This window comes from Alosa pseudoharengus, unplaced genomic scaffold (genome assembly GCF_046254945.1).
Source record: "Alosa pseudoharengus isolate Yale_2024_CS ecotype anadromous, Long Island Sound unplaced genomic scaffold, YU_APseudo_1.1 YU_APseudo_1.1_scf_4, whole genome shotgun sequence".
Classification (NCBI taxonomy): Eukaryota; Metazoa; Chordata; class Actinopteri; order Clupeiformes; family Clupeidae; genus Alosa; species Alosa pseudoharengus.
The window spans coordinates 35,339,695-35,353,823 of record NW_027468774.1 but is presented as its reverse complement, the minus strand read 5'-3'; the positions used below and the strand labels follow the sequence as shown (position 1 = coordinate 35,353,823).

Sequence of the window (14,129 nt, the reverse complement as noted above, 5' to 3'; positions counted from 1 at the left end):
TTTAAAAGCAAACTTGTGCAAGTAGTCCTTGAATCAATGTGACTACTGGTCTGCTGATGGATGCTGAAATTAAGCACAATAAGAATGATTGAGGTTGTACTGTTAAAAATACTCAAATCACCAGCCTAGACACCAGTCCTTCAGCTGTACAACACACACAGTTACTCACACCACACACAGTGCCAGTTGAGCAGTCGGAACTAAAATAACTTGTAATAGGCTGAGGATTTCTATAAGACTATTACTTTCCCACTGAGCTGGCGGCAGGAAGAGAGAGGGATGGATGAAAGTGGAGTGAGAGAGTGACTGGGAAAGAAAAGCAGAGAGAGGAGTGGAGAGAATGAATGAGGGAGAGGGTGATCCACATCGCCATACGTTCATGGCGTAATGTAGGCTAATTTAAAGGAAAATAACACAGAAATGTCAATGTTTTTTTTAACACCCTAATATCACTAACCCCTATCACTCATCACTAATTTATCTTGTAGATTTTTAAGGCCTGCAATACATTTTAAAGTGTATTTTCTATATTTTATAAAACAAAGGCGGAATGTAATATACATTAATTGATGTTTTGTTGTTTGTGTACATGCTATTGCAACAGTGTTAAATATCTTTAGATGTGTAAGAGTGTAAGAGTTGTACATGCACATAAATATCTGCATGCATGAATGTGTGTGTGTGTGTGTGTGTGTGTGTGTGTAGGTGTATATCCCTCGGTTAATGAGATTATGCTAATCTGACCGTCAGTGGGGCCGTTTAGCTGGTGATGCTCGTCTCACACTGAAGGACCCCGTGAGTCACTCCTCTGTGCTGGTGTCTACCTGCTGCTCCGAGACGCACATCTCAAGGGACCAGTCCAGACGAGACATGTCTCACAACACTACAGGAGACATACAGCACATATATTTAAGATACAGAAAGAACCCAGTTTGACTCACTCAGGTCTCTGCTGACTTCCCCGGTGAATGTGCCACAGCACTGCGTTTCATCTCAGGCCCATAACCCCCTCACCTGAGGAAAGGTCCCTCTCAAGTACATTCAGCATGAGGGGGCTAAGCCCTTGAAAATCTCTGTAGCTAGTGGTCTAGACAACATAAGGGGAAATCCCCTTAAACGGGCCCCAGGAAAGAGGTTGGTGGCTGGGCTGGGCCATCTGAGTGGGGGCTCTCTTTCAGTTCACACGTGTGTGAGGAGAAAGGGTGGGACAATACTTACCCTTTCAATTCACTGGGACAAATAAGTTGACTTTTCCCCTAATATCATGTGATGAATGTGAGAGAGGGATAAAAGGGAAGGATGGGGGGGGGGGGGTGAGGGGCTTTAAATACAGAACAGACATACATGGGCAGGCACAGCTGCTTCCCTCCAAGTTGACCACACACAGACACATGGACACACACACACACACACACACACACACACATATACACACACACACACACTCACACACAAAACACTTATTTGGTAATTGATGGAGCCTGCAAGATTGCATTCAGATTCTGAACAAAAAAAAACCATAGAAGAAGGCAACAAAACAGCCTTGCACAGAGCAGGAACCTCGGATGCTTACAGGACTAGCCAACAATAGCAAAGACATTCCTCCCCTGAAAAGGAAAGGAACCTGTGCAGACAGCAGCCAGCTCAAGGGAAAGCTCGGTTTTCTCGGGTTGCTTCGGTAAATTGAAACAGGAGGAGAAGCGACACTAGTGCTTGTGTGTTCTTCACTCACACACATGACGATAGGTTGGTCTTATTATCTGCAGACATTGTCATTCACTCAAACATGGGTTCTCAAACACACACATGCCTGTTTCAGTTAAGGTAGATTTGTGTTTGTGGGTGCAAACAAGAGTAAGAACTTGAGTGCAACATAGGCTACACTATTTTCCTATACTTTCCATCCATGTCTTAATGCTAAACGTGTGGCGCCTGTATACGTATGCATATGTGTGTGTGTGTGTGTTTATGTGTAAGAATCATATGTGGCACTACCACTTACATAATATTATACCACGTACACATTATTTAAATCTCAAGTGAGTGTCCTCAGTGTGGAGGTGTTGCCAATGCAAGGTCTTTTCTCTGTCTTACTCTCCATCTGTCTCTCTCTCTTGTTCTTCATCTCTTTCTTTCCCACTCGCTGTCTCTCACCCGCCTACTCCATTTTCTCCCTCAATCTCTTCTTCTCTCTCTCTTCCTTTGCCCTAAAGCTGAGCAGCCTCCTCTGCCAGATACAACTGGACCAACGCTGAGTCACTGATTAGCACAGATGGCTACACACACGGCTACACACACACACACACACACACTTTACATAACTGCACACGTACTGTGGGCTAGAGCCCTTTTTTGTATTTACATAACGTTCATGCTGACATGGGGCATGCTTCTGGACAAACACATCAAAACAACTATTGTGTCAAGTCCTCATTTAAATATATCCTCAGTCTGAACTCTGGAGAATCAGGGGTGCACTGACACACACACACACACACATTTGCTTGGGATGCAGGAGACACAGGTGCTTATTTTGCACTCACATGCACACGCACACACAGAGAGAGAGAGAGAGAAACAGCGAGACAGAGAGAGAGAGAAGACACAGAATAGAATCAGTCTGTCTCACACACAAACTTATGGAGACAGACAACTGTACAGCTATTAACAGAAGTGCTGACGAGGGAATTCAGATGAATGCTAAAGGGGATGACACTCCAGACCACACATACACACACATAGAAATAAGCACACACTAACTCATAAACATATAGGCAGAGACAGGCTGTATATAGGTCTCAGGCACGCACATGTGATAGCTGTTTCCACATATGGAAAGCCTGCATGTGTTTCAGTCTGGTGTCATTCTTAGCATGTGTGCATGCCTGTGCATTAATGGCATACACTGGGAATACACATTGTATGCGTCACTTAGCTGTGGTCACAATTAGCCTTTCAACCTCAAGGGCGGCATGGTGCATGGTGCACTATAATAAAATCAGCTGATGTAGTTCTCTGTTGAAGTGGTCACATGTAGTGCAACCAGCTGGTGTTTGTTTAAAATGGACTGGGCCATGTTTGACATTGGTCTCAGCAGATATCCACTTTTCTGGTGATGTTCAATATAATGCATTACAATGCCATGTTAAACAAATTAATGCATTCATATTGCTTTTCTGAGCCTCCAGCTGATTGCATAAACATTGATACAGAACCAGATATTTAAATGATGCTTTCCGTTACCTCTTACAAAAACACATTTTTAATAGCCCACTTATGAGTGACAATTACAGTGGCAAGATTGAGATTTTATCTATTAAAAGAGGGTAGCATAAAGCTCAACATGAGCTTCAGAAATAATATGTGAAACGTGACTACAACAGGGACTCTACCAAAATAGGGGGGAACATTTATCATGAGCGCCACCTTTTGGTCAGTAAATGGCAGCAAAGTTGAACATGAGAAAATAACTGATATCTAATTCATTGACAGTGCCATAAGCGGTTTCTGTATAGTGGGTGTTTGAGACAGTCCTGTGCAGTGAAATGGCTCCGATGGTGAGGACAGGGAGGTATGCGGTAAACCTTAAACAGATGTCCTGTTCACTGGAATGCAATGCACTGTGTCACACACACCTGGGAAGTCCAAATCCAAAGAGGCCAGTTAATGCCTGCAGCCTGCGTGACATTTCCTGCCTCTACTTCCTCCACTACATTATTCCCCCTTTAATTCATATTGGCCTCAATTTAATTCAAACAACTCACACGTTGACCTTCCATGCTACTCAGATAAGAAAAGATGTGATCAGACTTCTATTACACATAGAAGCAAATAGCAAATAAAAGGACATGGTGTAGTAAAATATCCTTGATAGCAACTTTGTCACTGTTCCATCATTGGATTAGGCATGTGAATAGCTGAGCAACTCAAATGTCTTTAAACTGTTGGATGAATTTTGAGCATAAGAGGTTACAGTGGTTTACTGTACTTCACAATCTGACAATCTTGCACCTCCTGCTATATCAGGTGTTTCCTGTAGAATAGACCCAATAACTGTTTGCTAGCCTGCAACATTCCTCCACAAGGTTTACAAACTGAGCTCTGCATCTCATTTTACAAATAATTCCTGAGATCAAAAAACGTTCTGTGCGCTTGAAGGATTCAGCCATCCTTTAGGATTAGATATACATTTCATAAGTTCTACGGAACACTACAGTGTTTTCTTAAATACGAAGGAAGATGCTTCAGCCGTTCCATCCACCGCCCCCCTGGCGTCCACCTGAGTTCAGCTTACGGCACTGTTTGACCCTTGACGATGGCACTACAGCCACACAGACCATAACTACCAAACTCAACAACACTGCCATGTAGCTTTTCTGTGTTGCTGGGTTGCTGTTGTTGTTGGGAGAGCTGACAGCTGTACTCCTGACATCAACCAGGTGAAATGTCTTATTTTCAGTTCTCTCTGCCTCTGATTCAGAGCTATTCTCCCTCTTCCTTGACAGTTCGGTTCCTGCTGAGTGGTTTCTCCAACTTCATCTTCTTCGCAGTTTTCCCCTTGGCGTCGTTTCTCTCCGACAGTCTGTCTTTCTGTTTCTTAGAGTTGCTCTTCCCCTTCTGGTCGCCCTCTGATTTCACCCACTCGGCGTTCACGCCTGCAGCCCGCTCCTTCAGTTTCTGGAACTTCTTCAGGTCAGCACAGAACAGGACCTGAGTAGGGTCAGCGAGGAGCGACAGGAAGGGAGGGAGCACAGAAAGAAAGACGAGAGAAAACAGATGAGCAGCAGGGGAGAGAGAATTAGAGCAGATCAATTTCATACAGCTGATACATTCTGTGGTTATTAAAGGAGTGAAACAGAAGTCATTGTGGATGAAGACCGGAACTAAATTAATGGAAGACAAGTACTCACAGAGTGTGCCCATCCTGCATAAGGACCCCAGAGCTGTCTGAAGAAATTGCCTGTTCAGAAAGCTCTAGTTAGAATTTCACATACTCACCATTAGTCACACTATACAATTACAAATGCCGTGGCATGCAACCTTGGGTCACACACTCACCAATCTCTCGGTGCACTTTGTCTGTGAGTGTCTTCTGGCCATTGCCAGAACTGCAGCCATAATCTCGCTTGGCAATTTGCCACACATGTGTATCGACAGGAACAGCGTCTAGCTTATCCAGAGACATCAGACACACACAGTCGGCCACCTGCGCAGAAGATCAAAACTGTCACAGTCTCAAATGTTCTTGTAGCTTGTAGCTCCGCACAGACAATCCCATAAATTTACCTTGACTCCGACACCAGGTAAAGTACGCAGCGCTTCCCGTGCCTCTTCATAGGGGGCTCCGCGGAGCTGATGTAACCAGTCAGGGCTGTGTTTGTCCAAGATGAGCCGAGCACTCTGCTGCAGGAAACGAGCGCGGTAGCCAAAACCCAGGTCACGCAAGCACGCCTCAACACCATTATCTGTCTCAACACAGCAGGTATCACATCACTGGTATTCAAACCACATCTGTCAAGAGACATGGTCAAAACATCACATGGAACTTTGCTATAATTGTTTTATGCATTTGATGTTTAGATTCAGATGGTACTGTATATGTAAGGGCTGTGTTTTAATCAGGCATCAATCAGAGTTTCACCTGCAAGGGCTTGCAGCGTAGGGAAATCATGATAGTGTGTGTCCTCAATTGTGAGCAGGCGAGGTCCTAGTGTGTGACAGAGACGCTCAACCATGCCCTGGATGCGTGAGATATGGTTGTTGGAGCTGCAGATGAACGAGAAGAGACACTCCACGGGGTCCTGTTTCAGCATACGCACTCCTGTATAAAGACAACATGAAAACGAAATCACTAGGGACCCAGGCAATATAATTTATACCTTACTATTGTCAGCAAGCATAGACATTCATGAACAGGACACAGGACATTTATTTACCTGTGAAAATGCTGGCTATATGTCTGAAGTGGTCATCACAGGCACCCCAGTCTTTGTACAGATTCTCCAACTGAATGTTGAGCTGAAAGTAATCTTTCAGGAGCTCCTGTTCAGTGGAATCATGAACTGATGTCACCTTAAGTCCCTCCTCATCCTCCTGCTTCACACTGCCAACACCCTTCAGCCTCTTGTCTGGTACAGACTCTGCACTCGAACCCATTTCCGACACACTCCCTGTGCCCTGGTTGTTTTGGTTGGTGTACACATAGTACCAGAGGGTGTCATCTGTCTGGGTAAGGGTCCATACTCGGCCACCCATTACACCTGTCCAATGCCCATCCCCTGTTTCACGCCACCTTGAAGGAAATTAACATTAGACAGATAAACTACTTTGATACAGATGTGGAAAACACTTAGTTCGAAAATTAAGTAGGCCTATTGCGAGGCTAGCCTACCACTTGTACTATATCACATGCTCAAAAGTACAAATAAAGTGCAAACAAGACACAATTAATTAAATAATGCAGGGAGAGGGCAGACTTGCCGAAAAGTTTGTCCACATCCAAGAGTGAGGTCCAGCCGTAGCTCGGATATCGGGCAGGAGAGCGCGCGCCAGGCTTTGCAGCCAACAGACAGTAGAGCGTGCTGGAGCATGGTGGGTCGAAGGAGGAGCAACGTGTCTTGCTGTGCTTTATTAAATATGTTAAGGCAATATAAAATGTAACTTGTTGGCTATGATGGGTAACTTGCATTGATTTAACTACCTACAGCCTCATGCAGTGATGTTTTATTTAGGCAGGTCTTGTGAGTTGACTATATACTGACTGGTGTAAGCATTTGACAGGAATAATTTAACACACGCTGCGTTAATAACACCTTTATTAAGCTAATCTATCGATAATATCGTAACCTTTTCATCCCTCCTGAAACTGAACTCACCACCGTGCTTGTTGTTAGAATATTCCTTCCCTCTTCAGCTTTCTCATTTAACGTCAGTTACGCACACTAGCGTCATCTATTGGGCTGGCATGTAAAAATACACTCCAAGTTTGTAACAAAATACTCTGAGGGATTGTATTTAGAGTATTTTTAAATATTTAAATACTTTTTTAAAATAATTTTTAATTTAAAAGTCATTTTTTCTCTAATAAGCCAACATTTCATCACTCAGTTAAATATACTAACCATTACAATAAGCTATGCTTTTCAGGGAGCCAAAGGCCAGAATCATGGTGAACCTTTTTTTCTTTTTCTTTGTTGTTTCTTGTTGCCTAGGGGTTACTCCATAAGAACAGGGTGGGTGCCCAATGATATCCCTTGGGTAATTCCTTGTCAGCTCTATTTGTCCATACAAATACTAATTTCATTACCCTTTTGGAAGGACAGCATAAAATGTAAACACATTTTTCCTTTTTCTTGCAGTATTGCCACATTGTGACCAACGTACATGTAAGTGTTAGATACTCTAATTTCTCTTTTACGATCCCCTCTGGACATGTCTGAAGTTGGAAAAAATTAATAGAAAAGTCAACTGAGGGAGCCAAAATGGTCAACATGGGTTGTAAACCCAATTTTTTTGCACCTGTATTTTCTGTTTCATCATCCCCTTAGGACATTGAAAGTTAAAAAAATAAATAAAAAGTAACTATCTTCAGGAGCTTGAATTGTCAGGTGTGTCAAATCAAGACTAAAATGTGAAAACGATAAAGATAAGATACTGAAGGAGAACATTAGGACATGGACCCCATGACCTTGAGTACCTAATAGCTGATATTCATTCTCACTACAGGACAGTATTAAAACCACTTAATGGATTTGACATGAGGATTCATGCCAGGGATAACATCCGCAGAGGTATGCAGAAATAATGGACACAAAGACATCCCCGATACAGAAAGAGTTTTCTCCACCAAGTTAATTAATTCTGTAAATCAACCTTGCAGGATGTTATTCTGCACTCTCAGAAAAAAAGGTACGCAGGGGTACAAGTATTAAACCTTCAGGTACCAAATTGTTCCTTTCAGTTTGTTGTACCTTAAAAGATACAGGACTGAACCTCTGTGATACAATGTTGTACCTTTCAAAGTACAAGATTTGTGAAGGTACATGTTTGTACCATAGGGTTTTGTACCCATGAACTACTAGGCCATTGCCATGCGTCAGCCAATCAGATCGCCTGTCCTGCTAGAACTCTCGACCTCGCCAAAAATAAAAACATGGAGGATGATTCTGAGAAATGGTAGGGGATTATACGTTTATTTAAAAAGTTGGGCTAGTTTATGATTTTGTTTTGAAAATGAGATGAGAAATATGGATTGAATAGTCTAACAATCCCGTTTTTACAACAAACAAATTTGTCAGGAGTGAGGTTGACGATGTGTGTACTGTACCAGCTAATAAGTTAGCAAGCTAGTCAGCGGTCATCAGTCAACACAACGGACAGTGCTGCGTACTGCAGGCTACGTAACGTCGGCACGGGCGTCAGAGTGTTTTGAGTGTTCCATAAAGATTTTAACGGTCGGTCTGAGAGCTGAGGCAGGGAGTCTGAATGATGTCTCTTGCTGCGCTGACAACCGAAGACCTTCTGCAGCAACTTTCTAAAGGTGGATTGGATGTAACCGAAAATGAGCGAAAAAAATTCATAGGTGAGTAAAGTAGCGTTTTTAATAATTGTCAATAGCGTTAAACTTTTAACAGGACTTCGTGTGGTATAATAACTATCTAATGTTAGCTACTAGAACCTAGAAGTTAGCTGCTAGGACGAGCTGCTAAGGTTTCTTAGCTCCCTGTCAACCTGATTTAGCAGCTATGCATGCAAGGTAAGGGATCTAACATTACTTAGTGCTTTGGTGACAATTTAGCGGATTTGGGATCATGTCAAGTGACCAATATTAGAGCTAGCTAGTTGGCTAGGTAATCAGTCGTGGTCAATGGTAGAAAAGTTACAGCTAACTTGGGAAGCTATAGCGCTACATTGGCTACCAGACTGGTTAGCTAGCTGACGCCACATGCTTTTGGTAGAATTAACGTTAACTTCCCAGGCTTTATGTAATGTTAGCAGGGATGTTTCCTGTTTTGGCTCTGAAAAATATGTTGAAGTAGCTGCTATAAAAAAAAAAACGGCAACACAATGGCAATATAATATTGTTTAGTTAAACATCAGTCATACATTGAGAACTTATGATTGAATTTGTATGGTGTTGGTAGCATCAAGGCGGTTTCAGTTCATCAGTTAGCCAAGCCACGTGGTTGGTGAAGGCTAGCGCTGACCTTGCTGACTTGAAGTTCAATGGTGAATTAATGGTAATGTTAATTTTTCACAGGTTAGTTTAGGTTCTGTTCGTGCAAGGGCTGTGAATTTGTAGTGTCTAACTAGTTATATTAAATGCTGTTTTGTTTTGTTTTTGAAATTGTTTTGTTTTTTCTTCAGAATATGAAGTGGATGGGGAAACTGTTAATGGTGGCCTGACGGACCTTATGATTTCCCAGCTCTTTGAGGGGTCCTTCAAAAAGCAAGTAAAGTTCATCAACCTGATCTCTCACCTGAAAACAGAAATTTGCAATGTTGCAGCTCCTGCTTCAGTGTCTGAATCAAGGTAGGTTTTTAACTTTTTTATCTTTGGATTCTTTGCAACAGACTGGATTTCAATAAACATATTAACTGTAGAGAGCAATAATTGTGTCTAACTATGTAATTATATAAATATGAGATGTCTTTAGACTTTGTTGTTCTGTTTCCGTACAGCTCTGTCGAAAGTCCGCAAGTGTCCCACAGATTTCCAGACATCTTCATTATCCCAAAATTTCCTAAAAGCATCCAGACTAAATTGGATAATAAAGAGCCATGCCATAAAATTGGATTTTATCGCACCAAAATAGTCAGTGTCCTTCAAGAGACCATGGCTCAGTATACAATGTAAGTATTTCACATTGCGATACTGGTGTGGTGTATTTACAAGCCTTGCACATGCAAAATGGTGCCCTTTTTTGCTGGGACCACCTTTTGTTTCATTGGTTTTGTTTGAATGCAGGTATTTGGATGTATGCAGTATGATCTAATAACTTTGTGCAATTGTAAGCATTTTATATGAATTTGTTAGGTATCCTTCCGGTGAAGATTATGTGAAGGCTGCCAAGGCACTTGTTGCCAAATACCCTTTCTTGAAGGACTTGGAGGGGAATGGATATGTAAGTGTTTGACATTAAAGTGCTTTAGGAATGCTTTCAATATATTCTGACGTTTTCTGTTACTATTCAATAGTCTTTTGTCACTGTGCTACTAATGAAATGATATGTTTATGTTTACGGTATATAGCAGGCTTGCAACAAAATATCATCTTGTCATGCAATGTAAAGTAACCCTTGACAATCATTGTTTTGCATAGCATACGTGGCACATGTCATTAAAAAGGAAGTTCAAAACTGAACGATCACCTCTTGTGGATGAAGAACAGGTCAAACAGTTCAAAGCGAAATTTGGTCATCGCAAGGGCAAGTCCAAACAGACACCAAGCCAGACAACATGTGAAAGAAGATGCGAAATGGTAGGCCTCCCGTGGTACATCAGTATTTGCAGCAGTGGTAGGACTCTAGGTTATAGAGCATCCCAGTAATGTGTGTGTTTGTGAACTTGTACACAATAGGATCATGAGTCTGAAGGTCCTGTTGGCGAAGATGCAGTCTCAATTGATGCCCATGTAAAAGTCTTACAAATGCAGTATGAACGGACTCAACCAGATAGTGCCATTGTGGAGGAAAAAATGAGGCGCACATTTCTCTGGAGAAGACGCGAGTTGCTACAGGGTGGAATGTCAGCTGTTGAAGCCGCCAACAAGTATCCCTTCCTGAAAACACCTTTTGGGGTATGTTTGAAATAGTTTGGTCCTTCATACACTGTGCCCTATAACAACTCTTTTGTAGTTCTCTTTAGAAGTGTTAAATATATGAAAAGGTGTACAGAGATTAACTATGTAGAAAGAACTTGTAGGGCGTTCCCTGTTGCATCAGTCATCAGAAAATATTCAAGCTGATTATTGATTTGTGTTGCCCGTTTAATCTTATTTGTGTGTAATATGTCGTTTGGTTGTAGCTTTATCAAGAAATGGGACGAATCTGCAAAATATCAGATTTAAGCCAACGTTTCCGAGAGTCATTCAGAAATATGGTCCTCTCTGTGCTGAAGGCAATTCACGGGAAGTCTTGTCTGGAGAAAGAATACTTGGATGCCAGAGCGGAAGTAGCTTCAGAGGACGTAAACGGTATTTCATCAGTAATGTGAATAGTGTTTTGTTTGGAATTGTTTACCTTGGAAAATTCATATTTATTGATTTAATTTATTTTGCATGCTTTCAAGCAACCTCCTCAAATATCTTCTGTATGAACTCCTATCTCTATCCAAAGTAACCTCTTGTCATATTGTGTGATATGTTTGCCATTGTTAATCCATTGTATTTATACCTCTTCTCTTTTGGAAGACCTAGAATTCAGAGCTGCCTTGGTGCTCTTACCAACCATCTTCAGAGAAAAACTTGAGCACTACATTTCACTGAATGATGTAAGTTTTTCCATTCATCTTCATTTCCGAACTTTCAGTTGTACAGAGTTAATATGAAATTCCAAAAGGAGAACATTTTCTTTACTAATTTTAGTTGTGTTGTGTTTTGTCTGTTTAGGGAGATCCAGCTACACCTTATCCGACTGTGCAGATGCCTGGCACATCAAACTGGAGACAGGTTTTCAGCGAGCGGCGACTCCCTGCAACTATCATGGTGGATGGAACGGAAGTCTGCAGTGCGGTTGGTGTGGAAGATGGCATTCTGTCTGCATTTTGCATTTATTTTGTCTACTACCTACAGTACCCCAGCCACAACAAGAACACTCTAATTTTTATGCAAAGGCATGTCCTGAAAGTGACTGACCCTGGTGACAAACCACTTCCTACAGCTGTTGTCAGGGCAATTAACATTTTGGCTTGAATATGCCACGCCCATTTTCTTGTCCAAAGTGCTCGCGCAGAGCCTTCACATTAGTTAAGTTGATTCACCATGTAGGATTAATTCATGCACATGAGGCTGACTTTTCCATCTGTTGTGGCCTTGATGATTGTCAGTGTACTTTTACGAAATATGAGACTTATAGGAGGCATATATATAGAAAACATAAGAAACAGATTGTGACAAATCAAGAATCAAATGAGGGAGAAAGTGAGGAAGAAATGTTAGATTTGGTAGAAAATGAAGAACCAAGCTACACAGATATCAACACTCTTGTGGCAAGCTGTCGGAAAACGTTGATCAATTTTATGTTAAAATGTCGAGAGAAACATGTTCTTCCCATATCAGTTCAACAAGACATTACAGATGATGTAACTGTTATGTTTAGTAACTTTAAGGAACAGTATGATTCATTAATTACCCAACATCTAGAACAAAATGGATTTAATCTATCGGATTGCCCTGAGCTTACTGAACTATTTCAGTCATCTGATTTCTTTAGAGAGGCTGCTAATATGGTACGCTCTAAACATTTGTTTACTGAGTACTGTAAATCAAACCTAGCATTAACAGAGCCTGTGCAGTATACAGTGAGGAATACTAGTGGGTCTAACGTAGGGACATGTGCATATGTACCCATAATTGATGTACTCAAAAAATACTGTAGTCATGATGATATTTGGGAACATATACAGTTTCAAAATAGACCACGAATGAGGATCTCTTGACTGACTACCGAGATGGTCTATTCTTTACACAGCACCCGTTTTTCAAAATCTATAAAAATGCCCTGCGCCTACACTTTTATCAAGATGAATTCGAAGTAGTTAATCCTCTTGGTGCCAAACGAGGTAGACACAAACTTTCTGCTGTATACTTCACAGTTGGTAACATTCATGGGAAGTATCGATCACAGGTCAAACATATACATCTTGCTCTGTTATTTAAACATTCACTCCTGAAATCGGTTGATTTGGAGACTGTCTTGAAACCACTGTTGAGGGATTTAACCATGCTCTCTTCAGAAGGATTTAATGTTACTGTAAATGGTCAGGAGTACTCGGTGCATGCAGCAGTAGCCACCATATCAGGAGACAACCTATCAGCACATATGGTTGGCGGTTTCCGCATGGCTTTTAATTCTGGGCGCATTTGTAGATACTGCATGGCAACCTCGTCAAGTAAAAATGATAATTTCAATGAAAAGGAGTTTACTCTTCGAACCTCAGATGTTCATAAGTATCATCTTAAGTGCATAGAAGAAAATCCAAGTAACCGTGCACTGTATGGCATACTGAGAAAATGTCCATTTGACACACTTGATTATTTTGATGTCACAACAGGCCTACCACCTGACATCATGCATGATGTATTAGAAGGTGTAATACCGTTAGTTTTACGTCTGGTTCTCTGCCAGGCCCATCGAGAGAGACATGTCACCATACAGGAATTCAATGATGCTCTTAAACAGATGGCAATAGGTCAAAATGATAGGGCTAACAAACCAGTACCACTTTCAGAGAAGATACTTACCAGCTCTGGCATTATTGGATCAGCATCACAGAAGTGGTGTCTGTTCAGGCTATTGCCATTTATAATAGGTGACCGTGTTCCAGCAAATAGTAGGTATTGGGATGTGTACCTTCTTTGCCGTGAAATTACTGATATTGTTATGGCACCCACAGTGCAAAGAGAAAATCTTCCAGTCCTTGACCAACTTGTCCAACAGTTTTTGTCAGAATTAAAAGATGAATTTGGACATGTTTTGACACCCAAATGTCATTACATGATACATTACGCCAGGTTAATGGCAATGTATGGGCCTTTGCGATCGCTGTGGTGTATGCGCTTTGAAAGTAAGCACCAATATTTTAAGACTGTTGCGCAAAACTGTAGAAACTTTATCAACATAGCTACAACTCTCAGTCAACGTCATCAATTCAAACAGTGTTTGGAATTTCAGTCAACAAACATGTTGGGTGATTATGAACAGGTGGCAGGGACAAGCTTGAAAATCACATTTTCATCCTTGCCCGCTGCCCTCCAAAACATTCTTCAGAATATTTTGTCTATTGATGTCTCAGAAAAGCTCTGTCAAAGGGTTAATGAAGCAATCTTAAATAACGTGAAGTATGGAGTAAAAGATGTGTTTATAGTTGATTTTCTGCAAACAGAAAATGTACCCATTTTTTGTCAAATT

The 14,129-nt window shown here is 41.4% G+C and overlaps 1 protein-coding gene and 1 long non-coding RNA gene across 4 annotated transcripts; one reads left to right on the top strand and one right to left on the bottom strand.

The window, feature by feature from the left end:
- Positions 1-3,239: 3,239 nt before the first annotated feature.
- ogg1 (8-oxoguanine DNA glycosylase) lies at positions 3,240-6,895 on the bottom strand. Of its 3 annotated transcripts, none has more exons than XM_076266043.1 (8): positions 6,876-6,895; positions 6,481-6,625; positions 5,937-6,292; positions 5,642-5,821; positions 5,287-5,465; positions 5,059-5,206; positions 4,911-4,960; positions 3,240-4,710 (listed from the first exon to the last, which is right to left on the bottom strand). In XM_076266043.1, the coding sequence occupies exons 2-8, from the start codon at positions 6,588-6,590 to the stop codon at positions 4,483-4,485; spliced, it is 1,251 nt and encodes a 416-aa protein (XP_076122158.1). In that variant the 5' UTR covers positions 6,591-6,625; positions 6,876-6,895; the 3' UTR covers positions 3,240-4,482. The 3 variants fall into 3 exon arrangements, with proteins under 3 accessions (XP_076122158.1, XP_076122159.1, XP_076122157.1); XM_076266044.1 differs by having other exon boundaries at positions 6,481-6,620; positions 6,876-6,894; XM_076266042.1 differs by having other exon boundaries at positions 6,481-6,894.
- A 4,217-nt stretch (positions 6,896-11,112) lies between these two features.
- LOC143102789 (uncharacterized) lies at positions 11,113-11,783 on the top strand. The gene is made up of 3 exons (XR_012982656.1): positions 11,113-11,194; positions 11,417-11,490; positions 11,609-11,783. It is a non-coding gene; the product is annotated as an uncharacterized LOC143102789 (long non-coding RNA).
- The last annotated feature ends 2,346 nt before the right edge of the window (positions 11,784-14,129 follow it).

Coding starts and splice junctions, on each gene's coding strand:
- ogg1 (XM_076266043.1), bottom strand. CDS start 6,590: ATGCTCCAGCACGCTCTACTGTCTGTTGGCTGCAAAGCCTGGCGCGCG. Junction 5,822..5,936: donor TATAGCCAGCATTTTCACAG/GTAAATAAATGT, acceptor GTCTTTATACAG/GAGTGCGTATGCTGAAACAG. Junction 4,711..4,910: donor ATGCAGGATGGGCACACTCT/GTGAGTACTTGT, acceptor GACCCTACTCAG/GTCCTGTTCTGTGCTGACCT.